Genomic DNA, 13,190 nt, shown 5'->3' on the forward strand with positions numbered 1-13,190 from the left:
TTGGATCCCGGTCCGAAACGTTGCATTCGGTCCGTCAGATGGAGAACAGGAGGACCCATTTGAGTTGTGGCTACCTGCAACGTGTGCTGCATACAAGATCACTGCCGTCGTTTCTTTCTCCGGATCCTCTGCTTCTTCACTCGCCTAATCTGAAGTATCTGTGTGACTGAGACTCTGCTCGCCTCCTAACGCCAGGTGTCGCCGACTGTTTCGGCGGTACATCCGCTGGTCACTGTGAACGAGCGGTTGGGGTCGCTTTCCCAGCTGATGGTGCCGTCAACCGCCTCATTGATAAACTTGTACAACACAGTGGAACCCGGTGTGAGGTTCACCGTCACGTGCCACAGATGGTCACTGGACGTGTAGTTTGCCGCCGACAGCGTGATGGCCTTGCTCGTGTCCCAGCTGCCGAGAGCCGTGGCGTTTCCCGAAATCTTGATGGTCTCGCCGTACGTGGTGGTCACAACCTCGTTGAAAGTGACTGCTACAGCGGTGCAGCTCGCAGCGGCTGCTGATGTTGTAGAGGCTGAAGTGGCAGTCGTGGTCGTCTTGGCTGACGTGCTGGTGCTGGTCGATTGCACGGTCGTTGACGACGCGGTCGTACTCGTGGAGCAAAGACCGAGCGACGCAGCATCGGCCGCTAGGGCAAATACGTACGGCCGACCATATCCAGCAGCGGACGAGTACGTCACGCTGATCGAGCCGTCCGAGTTGGTTGTGCCGGTGGAGCACGAGAGGAGGTCGACAATGGCGACACCACCCGACCAGGTCGTACCCGTGATGGAGAAGGTGGCCGAGCTGGCGCTAGCACCGCGGTTGGTAAGGGAGATGATAATAGGACCCTTGCGGATGGCCACGTCGTTGCTAGTGCTAGAAATGACAGTAGACTTGTCGTCCAGGTACGAGCTGCTGCAGTTGAGTTGGGCACATGAGCTGCTGACGAGTGCGCTGCGAATCTTGTTGAGGGTGGTCATGTACTTGGACGTCGTGGTAGTGCCGTATCCCACCTCCCAAAGTGCGTTGCGGTTGTAAGGGTCTGTGGACCCAAAGGAGATCTCTTGCTCCTGGCCATAGTATACGATGGGGATACCGTCAAACAGGAACTGGCCAACCAGGGCGTTATATGCCTGCTGGGCATCGGTGGTGACGTTGCGGAAACGAGTGTTGTCCTGGTTCTCCAGGAAGTTGCCCAGGACCGCCGTGTTTGAAAATTCAGAGGTAATTTGGGAGACGTAGCTGATGAGGGACGACATGGACTTTGTCGGACTGAAAGCGTTGGTCAAGGCGTAGTACCAAGGATAGTTGAGGGTCGCGTCGAGGTAGCCGCCAGTTTGATATTCGGCAACAGAGCTGGTCGAGCCCGAAAAGACTTCACCGATGCAGAAGACGCCGGCAGCTGAGCAGAACCCGGGCCAGAATGCGGCACGGACATTCCTAGCTGCGTCGAGACGCAGTCCATCGATGCTGTAGTTGGACACGAGTTCTGAAATCCAGGTCTCGTATGTTGAGATCACGTAGCTGTTCTCCGTGTTGACATCCATCAAGGGGACGTTGCTGTCGCCCATCCAGCAGTCCTCGGCAGAGGTCTGGTTGTTCTCGTCCACCCAACAGAGGGGGTGATAATACTCTTCCTCTGTGAAGAGGTACCCGCCACTCTGCAGGGCAGACGTGCTAGTGTACGTCGAAGTACTGGTCGCGGCGACATCGTTAACAACAATGTCGACCATGAGCAACATGTCGCGATCGTGAAGGGCAGTCACCAAAGCAGCGAGGTCGTCACCGTCACCGAAGTGCGCATTGAGCTTGGTTTGGTCGATGACCCAATAGCCGTGGTATCCCCAGCCCCAGTGAGTCGCATAGTCAATGTTGACTGGGATGTGAGCTTGGTCCTGCTTGACTGATGTCTTGATACTGACGACTAATGGGTGAAATCCAGATGGCGTCAAAGCCCATGCCTTCGATATAGTCGAGTTTGTCGATAATGGACCGCCAGTTGCCGCCGCAGTATGTACCAGCCCCAGCGGCACAGGTGTAAGGTGACACGAGGCCGCTGGTGAGGGCTGGCGCGTCCGATGACGGTGGAGCGAAACGGTCTGTGACGATCCTTATTATGCTGTCAGTGACGAGCGCCGTAACGAGCAGTCGAACCGCAAAACATACTGGTAGATGGAACGGCTGCGCCACGAATCTGCGTCGGCTGCGTTGACGCCCTGGATGGCCGCTGCTGCTGCTGCTGCCAGCAGCGGGAGCGAGGTAAGCATGGTGGAGATTGTCAAGAATGGATGCAAAGTGTGCTACGTGAGGACGGTTTAAGTAAGATATGGCGAGGATCAGAGACTGAGAGCAACGTTTTACCCCTTTGGATGCATGGTGCATGGTATTTGAGGTCAATGGCAAAATGGACCCCTGTTGACCACCGGGCGTGTTGGTCGGGGGGGCACTAGTAGGGTGCGCAGCAGCACCTTTGAGGTCGCGTCGGCTACACTCCGAAAACAGCAGGGGGATGGGCCGCCTGCGTCTCGGTGTGGCCACCGCTATGGGCTGTACAGTATGGTGATGTGGTGTGCCTAGGACCCGTGCACCACTGTCTTGTTCGGCACAAGCACCGGTGGGACGATCGCGTTGTCGAGACCCAAGGTGATGGTTCCAAAGGCTTTTGCAGTTCGAGAACGCGGTCCGGGATCCTGGAACACGTCTATTTAGGGCAACATTCCACACCCCGCAGGCGAACAGAAGCGTTTGTCCACCGACCCGCATGCAGCCCTTGTCACCTTCTGGCCTTCTAGCCTTTCGTGTCCACAGGAACACGGCGATCCACCGACGTCGACGCACGCCGGCTCACCTGCACCCAGCGGCGGGATGGGTCCGAGGACCGGCGCAGGCTTCGGTGTCGGGCCGTTGGGTTCGAAGGATGGTTACCGAAAGGCGCTTCGTGGTGGGTCCACACGTCTGCTTGCTTCCATCTTTTGTACAGTGAATCCTTCTTCTCAGCAATAGAACTGTCTGGGGTTTGTAATGTTTTTGTCAATGTGCCTGTGGCTTGAAGCAATGTTGTGAGACTGGAGCCCGCAGCATCAGATCGCTGACGTCTTCGTCCATGACATGGTGGACCCATGTTGAGCGCTTGAAACGAGGTCGTGTTTCCAGTGGACCTGTGGACCTGTGGCTGTCGTGACAGTGTGTTACTTTTTAAGCAGTGAAACGCACACCAGGTCAGTACCGCTGGTGACCTCGTCGCCGCTTGTTCGGGAGCTCGGTACCAGGCAATGTGTCCAATGGCGCCGCAGCTGTAAGCGCCGCCGGCGGCGCATGGGAGCGCCGACAGCGGGCACACATGTGTGGTGACGAACACATCGGTGCCCCGTGGGCAGCTCGGACGGGGCACCGAGAGGGGGTGTGTGTTGGGTTCACACATGGCCATATGGCCTGGACAACGCAGTATTGCACGCTGCGAGATATGGCCCATCTCGGATACTGCGTTCTCGGACCCCTCCAGAAACCCGTTTCCAAAGTTCGGAGATCGGCGACCTTGGGGTGTTTCTGGGGCGCCTGCCTGTCGGTATTAGGTGATTGTGTTCCTCCCGTGGCCCGGTAAGGCAGCAATGGCCAGTAAGGGGTCCAGAGGGATGGCAAGTTTGGCGTTATGGAGGTTATGGACGTTATGGACGTTCTGCGCTGTCGGCCATGGCCGTCGGAACACTGTGGGCCGCGCGGACAATTGTCGTTCCATGGTGCGTCATGGGTCATACCATGCTGCCGAGAAGACACCCGCCATGTGATGCAACAGCTTTAACCCATGTTGCCAACGCGACCCCAAAAGCACGCGCTGCCATTCTCATGACTATGTACATGGCCTATATTAACACTCAGCGGGTCGCCTCTCTGCACAGAAAGCCCCAATCCTCACACATCCATCATGACCAAGGAAGCCCCAACCGCCCAAACCTACTGGGAAGCGCGCTTCGACCCAGCCAGCACCGACATTGAGGTTCTGGCTGCGGGCGACCCGGCCCTCGCTGACAACAACGCCAACATCACCTGCTCGTACAATGACACGGGCGAGCTGCACATGCTCTCCAAGCCCATGCCGACTCCCGGTGAGGGAGAGGTCGTGCTGCACGTCCACGCAACGGGCATCTGCGGGTGAGAACAGCCATGTGGTGGCCGATCGTTTCACGCTGACTGCCAGCTCGGACGTTCACTTTTGGAAACATGGCGGCATTGGCGACACCAAGCTCTGCTGTGACGTCGGTGCCGGCCACGAGAGCGCCGGCGAGGTCATTGCTGTCGGTTCTGAAGTGACCAAATGGAAGGTGGGCGACCGTGTAGCGATCGAGGCTGGCATTCCGTGTGGCCAGGCTTCGTGCGAACAGTGCGTCCATGGCGACTACAACCTGTGCCCGCACATGGTCTTCCACTCTTGCCCTCCATACCACGGCACTCTGACTCGATACCTGCTCCATCCGGCGGCGTGGCTGTATGCGCTTCCCGACAGTGTCAGCTACGAGGAAGGCGCGCTGTGTGAGCCTCTGGCCGTGGGCTTGGCAGCGGTGGAGAGGTCAGGCGCCAAACTCGGAGACGGTGTTCTTGTCTGGTAAGCTGATGTTATGTACCCCGTGACTTGCCAGCTGACAAAATAGCGGCGCCGGGCCTATCGGTATCATCAGCCTCCTTTGCGCCGCGGCGGCAGGCTGCAGCCCACTCGTAATCACAGATGTGGTCCAGTCTCGTCTCGAGTTTGCCCGCAAGTTGGTGCCGAGGGTTCGCACAGTTCTCGTCTCTGGCACAGCCGAGGAGACGGCCAAGGCCGTGCGTGCAGCGGCCAAGTCAACCATCCGTGTGGCTCTCGAGTGTACTGGCCGCGATGTATCCATCGACACGGCCATTAACGTGAGTAGGTCACTGGGAGTCCATTTACTCACTACAGTCGGTTGCGCCTCGCTCCACCGTCATGGTTGTCGGGATGGGCGGTTCCACGTCTACGGTACGTCTTCGTCATCGGACCCGCAGCTGATAAACCAGTATCCCATTGGATTGTGCTCTCAGCGCGAGATTGATTTGCGGTACTTGTTCCGCTATACTCACCAGGTTAGTTATCTGACGCTCGTGGGTATGACCATTACTGATCACCCCAGTACCCGAAAGCGATCAAACTCATTGCCGACGGCGTCCTTGACGTCAAGCCACTTGTTACCCACCGCTACCAGCTCGCCAACGCCATCAAGGCGTTCAACACTGCTGCCGACCCGTCGAGTGGAGCTATCAAGGTGCAGATCCTGGACTAAGAGCGAAAATCAAGCAGACAAAGGTAGTTGCTAGCCTCTTCAAAAGCAATCAAAAGTAATATGTAGCCGTTGACCTTGGCCTTTTGCATATACAGTTGTCCTACAACTGATACGTTGGCTGGACCATGATGGGTCGGGGGGCCGTGTCCCACTTTGTCCGCCATACCCTCCAGCCCCAGAACACGAGTACGATCAGGACGACCACAAAACTGAACACCATACTCCCTCCAAACACGATCGCATGCCACATCCATGGATCACCACTTTTCAGACCGTGGACCTGAACCACGATCGCCCATGGCATGACCCAAAGGAGATTGGACGCCAGACTTTGGCCCAGATACCATTGTGGCTTGGTTGCCAAGAGGATGGCAGCCAGTTGAGTGGTGGCGGCGTAGAGGATGTAGCACCAATCAATCGTGCGCCACATGTGTGCCGTGATGGTAGCGACGGCTGGGGATTGCGAGAGGTAGAGTGCAAACGGGTACGTCCCCGCCAGGGACATGCCTATGCACAGCGGCACCTCTACGACCAGGGCGATCGCGACCGACACCATTGCTGGGCGGCAGATGAGCCAAACGTTGGCCTTTGTGACCAGACTCCCGTCGGCCGTGCGTTGGCGGAACGCACCCCACGCATGGCCCACAAAGGTGGCAGAAGTCGCCTCCAGAGCGTACACGGGGACCATGACGAGTCCCCACCGGATAGTGTTGAAGATTGCCCAGGCAGTGGCATAGTCGTTGCCGAGTGAAACAATACCATGCACCAGCCAGAGATAGAAGGCGTTGCGGATAGCCGACTCGATAAACGTGTAAGATCCGGGGACAATGATGCTCCGCAACGCACTGAAATGTGGACGAACGAGCCAGCGGCGCATGTCCGGACTCTTCTTCCAGAGCATGAGGGAGGTAAAGTAGACCAGTCCGACCATCGCACCGGCCCCATCACAAGCGAGGCGGATGGCAGCCTGTGTAGTGACGTCCGCGTTCTTGTATACCCTATACTTGCTGACGAGGAGTACATCGAGGAGGATATTGAGGGCCGTCGTGGCGGTGGCAATCGCGAGTGGAACGTCTGGGCAATCAAGCGCTCGTGTCGATGTCGAGACTGCAACCTCTAGTGCCGAGAAGAGGGATGAAAAGGCCGATATGCGAACGTATTTGACACTGCGAAGCCAGACGTTTGCTGGTACGAAGCTGGCTGCAAACTCCTTGGCGGCGCCGGCAATGATGATGCTCAAGATGGCGCCCAGAACGCACTGGACCGCGATCATCGTGAACGCCGTGGTTACTCGCTGGGGATGCGAGAGTCTCGCCCTGTCACCAATGACCTTGTACGCCGCACGAGGCAGACCCTCGTTGATGACTTCGGCGGCCACGCCAATGTATGTCCAGGCTTCCGACGTGGCGACCATGGCTGGATCGATTCCCGAGATCCATAGTTTGGTGAGGGTCATGTAGACGGCTGGGGGAATAAACGACGCAATGTTGAACGCTAGGGCACCTGGGTACCTCCCTGTCAACTCCTGTGTCCACCAGAAGCACTCACCTGTCTCTCCAGCTGGGAAGCAGTTCTGTGCCATTTAAAGGGGCCGCTCTCTCCGAGTCACGCAGTTCAGCATGGCTGGTTGCCGCGATCCCTTGGCTCTTGCCTGAGCTGTCTGACGATCTTGCAGCGACAGACTCGCTATTGTGGACATACTCCCTCGGGATAAGATATGTGTCGTCTGAGCGTACGCTCATTTTTGGTGGTAGGCGTTGGTGGGAATGTCGACGACGTGCAGTGTGGTTGAGAACCAGGCAAGAAGAGGAAGAGACGGGGACAATGGGGCTGCAGTCACTGTACTGATATCTGACAACATGTGCCAAGTCCAGACTTCAGGTCTCAGTAACCATGAGAACCCAATGACGAGGTGTGTTGCGAGGGCTTTGGTATCGATGCCAGCGTATAAAGGACGTGAGCATGCCGTACAATCGAAGCCCGGGCCATAGGTCTAAACCGCCAAGCCAGTACAAGGCGGCGACATGTTGTCGTACCCACCCGTCCGCGTTCTTCTCATCGCGGTCCTTCTGGCCCGAAATGAGGTACGAAGCGAACTCACTACAACTGGTTGAAGCAGCACCAGGCAACAGAGAGATGTCACTGTGCGCAATGGGGCTGATCAGGTTGAAAGGCAATCTCTCTACCTGAAAAGCAAACCATTCCATGCCAATGGGAATGCCGAGCAATGCACCTCGGGGCCATCAGTGTAGCTCGAGATCACGAGAGGGATGACATGCAATATCCAGCTGCCAGCCGGTGCTGACCCAAGACCTGGGATCAAGTGTCCGAAAGAGGCAATTATGCGGCAATCTCCTGCTTGTTTTTATCGCCGCAGTCGATACGTCGCGCTTCGATCGCTCACCGTCGTCCACGCCGTCCACTCCCCGCAGCGTCATCGTTGAGAGCACTTTGTCATGTCTTTGTCAACCACACATGTGCCGTTCCGTTGGTGTAAATGACATCCCGCTTATAACAGGTAGCGACAAGACTGATCTGCTCCATCTCACTCCTCATCCCTCACACACCCCGAGACCTCACATTTTTCCACAATGCTCGCTGCCAAGCTCTCCACCCGCGCAGTTATGAGCGCCTCCCGCTCAAACGCTATCCGACCCATGACTCGTGGACTCGCGACCCCAGCCTCCGATCTCCATTCGAAGCAGGTCCTTGACGCCATCAAGGTAAGTCGCCGCACTACCCTCGGAGGGGAGTATGCTCACGCGATGCAGAATCGCCGAACACACTATGCTATCAAGCCCGAGTCTCCCATCTCAGACCAAGAGCTGGCCACCATCGTGGGCGAAGCGGTCACACATGTGCCCACTGCATTCAACATGCAGTCCTCGCGTGCGGCCCTCATCCTCGGCGACAAGAACAAGCAACTGTGGGACGCGCTCTGGAAGTCGAACAGCGAGAGTATTCCTGGTGAGTCAACTCAGCTCTGCACAGAAACGACAGGCAGCTGACACCTTGCCAGAACAGTTCCGGGCGGACGCGCGCAAGAAGTGGGACTCGGCATACTTCCCCTCTTACGGCACGGTCGTCTTCTTCGAGGACGAGGCCGTCGTGGCCGACTGGGTGTCCAAGATGCCCGACTTCAGCAAGCTGTTCCCCGAGTGGAGTGCGAACGGAACGGGAATGCTTCAGATGACGGTCTGGGCTGCTCTGTCCAACCACGGTCTGGGCGCAAGCTTGCAACACTTCCCTCAGATGAAGGAGGCCAACGCGGTTGCCTTGAGGGAGGTGCTTGGTACGCCCGAGAACTGGGTCTCGACCGCGGTCATGCCGTTTGGCAAAGCTGTGGCAGCGCCAGCTGAAAGGTCATACCTGCCACTTGAGGACAGGTTCCAGGTCATTGCTTAGAAGGTGCTTAGAAGGAAACAGCCTAATATTCATATGCGATGAGGTTCCCCGTGACTGATAGGAGGGGAGGGAAGGTGTAGTTTCTCATCTTGAGGGAAGGCGGTTGTCTTCCTTTGCTTCTCTTCACTCCACTCACTCAACTCATTCAACTCACCACCTTGTAACTCCATCTTCCACAATGGTCAGCACCCGAGGCACCGATAGGCGCTTTGATGAGGACACTCTGGCCGCCATCCTCGCCTCTCAACCAGTCCGCGGCCGCCCAGTCGACCAATCAACCGACATCGCTCCTCCTCTTCACTCACCGACGACATCCTCACCGTTGACTCCACTTCGTTCAGACCTTGCTTCTCTTGGAGATACCTCCTCAATCCTCTCTCCTGCACCTTCACTCCCCGACAAGGGATACGAGCTTCTGCAGGGGGGCCGTCACACACCGAGCTCTAGCCCTACACTACCTTCCCTCCCGATCACAGTCGGCACTCCACCTCTCGCAGACTTCACCTTGTCCATCTCGCTGCCCGGCTCTCCCAAGGGGCCCCGTCACAAGAGAAGCCACGAGGAGCTCACTGTCGAGGATGAAGACAACCACGAGGCACCCAGTGCTGGAGGGAGTGGACAGTCCGTCACCACGCAGCTGGCCGGCGACGTCGCTTGCGTTCATTGCAAAGCATCAGACGTGGTGCGTATATTATCCTATGTGCTGTTTGCTGACTGGCAGGAATGCTCCGGCACGACACCATGCGACAACTGTGCAGCTCAGGGTCTTAGTTGCCGGTACGCCAAGCATGCGACCGAGCACAGCGACAATGCCTCCCCCAAGAAGAAACGCAAGACGGCGACCACCTTCAAGAGTCGGCGCAAGACAGGTCCTGCTTGCGGGTTCTGCATCTATTCCAAAGACACAGCGGTGGGTCTTGATTCGGGACGATCACCAGGCTGACGGTCAGCAATGTTCACGCACACTTCCCGCTTGCGACAGCTGTGCTGGTCTTGGTCGTAAATGTCGCTACCATAACCGCAGGCATGCCCCCGACACCCTACAGGCGCTTGGTGAACTGAAGATCCGCCAGAATTCCTCGAACATACCCCTGCCGCCCAACTGGGTACGTGTGATTCACAGCGACATCTACGACTCTCTGGCTCAGTCGAGCCTGCAGGAGGCGCGTAGTTGGCCTCAGATCCAGGCGATATCTGAGGACTTCGCCAGGGCCGATGCAGCGTCTTCGGCAGTGTACATTATTCTCCCCGCGCACATCGCTGGTACTAAAGCGACACCCTCTCCATCTGCCACTGCGACACCCTCAGGACCCACTGAGCCCAATTGGACTGTGGGGTCGTCCACATTCAGCCTGCCCCAAGATCGGCCCCCTTCTCTCCCGCCCAACTGGCTGCCCCTCAACGACGTTTGGGCAGCAACGGTCCTCTGTACGCTTGGTACACCAGTGCACGAGAGGTCTGAGTGGGATTCTCAAGTTCAGGCCGCGTACGAGGAGTCATGGGGCCGAGATGATGGCTCGAGTCGGTTTACGGCCTATGCGCTCCTCCATCGCTTTGCCGAGTCGGCCAGCGTACCGGGCCCCCTCGACACCGAAGAGCAGTCCGAATGCGAGTCCGAATCCGAATTCGAAGTAGAGTACGAGTCAGAGGACAGAGGTTGAGCGCGTTGTCTGTTGCGTGGAGGTGTGAGTGTCATGTGGAAGTCGCTTCTGAAGTGCGCAAGACCGTAGTCACGCAGCGGCAGTGTTCGAGAGTAGTGATGCAACCGTCTATACCTGTGGGCAAGACCCTTCTTAGCACTTGGCAAAGCGGGACCGAGGGTATTCAGTAATAATCCTTTGGTAAGGGAGTTCGTTTGCCAGACCACATGCGTACTGGTGTAGCTTCCTCTCCCGTCGATGGCAATGGATGGTCGGTCAACAGGTCACCGTCCCCCCAGTATGACGAAGGCCTCTCGTTGGACAAGCCAGTGTACGTCCCTCGATTACTCTGGTCACGTCTCGGTTCTGTTAGCAACCCACCCATCACTACCCCACGAACTTGGATGAGCAGCTGGACTCAAGACGAAACACCCTGCGAAGCAATGACGGCCAGCAATTTGACAAATGGGGAGGTTCGCCTCCGGAAACCACGCAACGCCTTGGGGCTGTGCGGATCTCAGCGTCCCAGTGAAGCAGTAAGAGAAAGCTGAGGCTGGACTGGCTTCCCCATATCACCACTGCACGTTAGACGGAAGGTCATTGATTCTGTTGGGGATGTTCTTCTGTTTGATCAAGCTCCGGCCGTCTGGGGGAGGAGGAGACGTTTCGTCCGTCAGGTGCAAATATCTCCAGCACCGCCATGGTAGACACAACCCGTTCTACAGGGCTGTGTCCTCGTTTGTTGATATGCGTTTGAAGTGACGGGTAGAAGTCCATGGGTGAGATACGAGGGGTGGATAACGCACTATCGTTTCCGCTGGCATCTCGGAAACTGCGGATCTAAGATAGCGTGAAACCACAGGACATCAGTGGAGCTTCAGTCCCATCCCCGCGCTGCCGACTTGGACACTGGTTTGTAGTGCATTGTTTGTGAATTGGAGTCGGTTACCAAATCCCTGCGGAAGTGGTTCGGACAGGGGACTATAGGGGGGGCGTTGGTTCTGGAGATCGATGCCGACCCACGAGTGAAGCCACCCTCTCTCCCCTTGAACATCGTCAAAATAGAGTTGGATGGTTTGATCGCAAGCTCGCTTGCCCACGTGAAAGGTCCAGATTTGTGGTCAGGAACCCGTGCCGCGCACCCCATTATGCTTCTCTCACTGTACATCTCGAGGGTTCTAGTAGAAACACGCACCGCCTTGCACCCTGTCGGACACCCAAAGTCGAAACCCATAAGCAAAACAAACTACACTCTAACGAACCGACAGAATAAATCAAGCACACATCGAACGCCAAGCAGTTCCCAAGTAAAACCCAAGTAAAACGTTCCCCGTTTTAGCCTGAAGGCGGCGCTGCGTCATGAGGATGCCGCTGCCAGAAGCAAACCTACGTTTGCAGTATATCTGTTTTCGCCCGCGAGAACGGTGAACGTGGTTGGCATGAGATAAAGGTATATAAGGAGTAGCGATGGTACTCTGTTGTACAATCCACCGACAGTCAACGTCCGATAATCTCACCTTACCCGACACAGGAATCGACCTCGATTCTCTCACAACCTACGCACCTCGCAACGCACAGACATGGTTCGCCACATTACGATCGCCACAGCCCTTGCCGCTATGACCGCCCTGGTTGGCCAAGTGGGTGCCAACCCCATCCACCTCCCTCGCGATGGCGAGACTTGCCTCGAGGTCACCAAGTGGACTATGGAATGGTACGGGGAGCCGTTCTTGCTGGGTAACGCCGACCCCGTTGGCGAAATCGATTCGATCCTGGACAGTTCATCCTGTCGAGAAAACGCCTGTGAAACCTACACGAGTGCCGCTTTCGAGCATCCGTTTGCAAAGCCGGGGGCCGACGGCGAGGACCTCTTTATGGCGTCGTACCGCATTCAGATTGGCCAAGTCACCAAGTTCAATGGCCTGCCAATGAAACAGGTCATGAAAGAGGCCATGAATGCTGGAATCAGGAAGGTCAGCTCATGGGAAAACGTCCACTGGCAGACCTATGCCAGGTCTGGAGCCGGCCCATTCGGCGGGGATGCCCAGAGGGCCAAGGAAGGCTGGCAGTGGCAGATGACTCTCCCTGGAAACGCCTTCCTGCTCTCCTACGAAGACATCAACGGCTGCTCTGCGTATAGCATTCGCGTCGACTTTATCGACACCGACAGCTGCGGCGCGTGGCCTATGACTGATGTCCTTGCGGCCACTTTCGGTTTCTCGGGAATCACCATCCCCGACGGCACGGGAGACGCCTGGGACGAGATTAAGAGGTTGCAGGAGAGCAACGCGGAAGGCAACATCAGGATTACGACCGACAACCTTACCCCCAAGTGTTAAATATTATTCAAGATACCCAAATGCAACTCGTTTTGTAGCCACACCTACTGCTTCTTCCCACTGGCTCAATGGGTGAACACTGATCGTTTAGTGGTGACATGCCGCTTCGCGAGTATGGACGGTGGACTTCTCGGTGTGGGTGCACAGTGAGTATGGGTTTGCAGTGCGTATGAGTGAAGCGAAACCCGGTTTATGGGGCCGTTTAGTGCTCGAAATGCAGCTCCTATCGTGGCGGTTGCATCGGTCAGGCTGGCTTGGCCAATGAAATCCATCAGAGCAGAGGAAGTTATCGAATTGTCGGTAAGACTTTTTATTTTTGCGACCAATATCGGCGGATTGAAATGTCGGCGATCGAGCCGATGATGCCGATCGCCGTTTGATAATTGGATGACGACAGCAACCAACTGTTGCTCTCGCACATGACCACACTACACAACACGGGCTCGTCGACTAGCAGTCTACTCTCGCCGTTGTTCTCTGCGCTCTCTCTCTTCTGTCCATTCGCTCTCTCTGGGCCTCGC

At 56.8% G+C, this 13,190-nt stretch overlaps 6 protein-coding genes across 6 annotated transcripts; 4 read left to right on the forward strand and 2 right to left on the reverse strand.

Moving 5' to 3' along the window:
• Positions 1 to 185: 185 nt before the first annotated feature.
• EHS24_003781 (uncharacterized protein) lies at positions 186 to 2,261 on the reverse strand (the record flags this gene model as incomplete). Its single annotated transcript, XM_028619425.1, has 3 exons — positions 186 to 1,870; positions 1,917 to 2,104; positions 2,161 to 2,261. The coding sequence occupies 3 exons, from the start codon at positions 2,259 to 2,261 to the stop codon at positions 186 to 188; spliced, it is 1,974 nt and encodes a 657-aa protein (XP_028472294.1).
• Positions 2,262 to 3,916: 1,655 nt separating this feature from the next.
• EHS24_003782 (uncharacterized protein) lies at positions 3,917 to 5,285 on the forward strand (the record flags this gene model as incomplete). The annotated part of the gene is made up of 6 exons (XM_028619426.1): positions 3,917 to 4,143; positions 4,190 to 4,594; positions 4,641 to 4,890; positions 4,928 to 4,984; positions 5,047 to 5,088; positions 5,136 to 5,285. 6 exons carry the CDS (start codon positions 3,917 to 3,919, stop codon positions 5,283 to 5,285), a joined length of 1,131 nt encoding a protein of 376 aa, XP_028472295.1.
• A 100-nt stretch (positions 5,286 to 5,385) lies between these two features.
• On the reverse strand, positions 5,386 to 6,867 carry EHS24_003783 (uncharacterized protein; the record flags this gene model as incomplete). Its single annotated transcript, XM_028619427.1, has 2 exons — positions 5,386 to 6,788; positions 6,834 to 6,867. 2 exons carry the CDS (start codon positions 6,865 to 6,867, stop codon positions 5,386 to 5,388), a joined length of 1,437 nt encoding a protein of 478 aa, XP_028472296.1.
• Positions 6,868 to 7,876: 1,009 nt separating this feature from the next.
• On the forward strand, positions 7,877 to 8,690 carry EHS24_003784 (uncharacterized protein; the record flags this gene model as incomplete). The annotated part of the gene is made up of 3 exons (XM_028619428.1): positions 7,877 to 8,008; positions 8,057 to 8,252; positions 8,305 to 8,690. The coding sequence occupies 3 exons, from the start codon at positions 7,877 to 7,879 to the stop codon at positions 8,688 to 8,690; spliced, it is 714 nt and encodes a 237-aa protein (XP_028472297.1).
• Positions 8,691 to 8,868: 178 nt separating this feature from the next.
• On the forward strand, positions 8,869 to 10,351 carry EHS24_003785 (uncharacterized protein; the record flags this gene model as incomplete). The annotated part of the gene is made up of 3 exons (XM_028619429.1): positions 8,869 to 9,372; positions 9,412 to 9,600; positions 9,641 to 10,351. The coding sequence occupies 3 exons, from the start codon at positions 8,869 to 8,871 to the stop codon at positions 10,349 to 10,351; spliced, it is 1,404 nt and encodes a 467-aa protein (XP_028472298.1).
• A 1,559-nt stretch (positions 10,352 to 11,910) lies between these two features.
• EHS24_003786 (uncharacterized protein) lies at positions 11,911 to 12,669 on the forward strand (the record flags this gene model as incomplete). The annotated part of the gene is made up of 1 exon (XM_028619430.1): positions 11,911 to 12,669. One exon carries the CDS (start codon positions 11,911 to 11,913, stop codon positions 12,667 to 12,669), a length of 759 nt encoding a protein of 252 aa, XP_028472299.1.
• Between the last annotated feature and the right edge of the window lie 521 nt (positions 12,670 to 13,190).

This window comes from Apiotrichum porosum, assembly GCF_003942205.1.
Source record: "Apiotrichum porosum strain DSM 27194 chromosome Unknown scaffold_18, whole genome shotgun sequence".
Taxonomy (NCBI): Eukaryota; Fungi; Basidiomycota; class Tremellomycetes; order Trichosporonales; family Trichosporonaceae; genus Apiotrichum; species Apiotrichum porosum.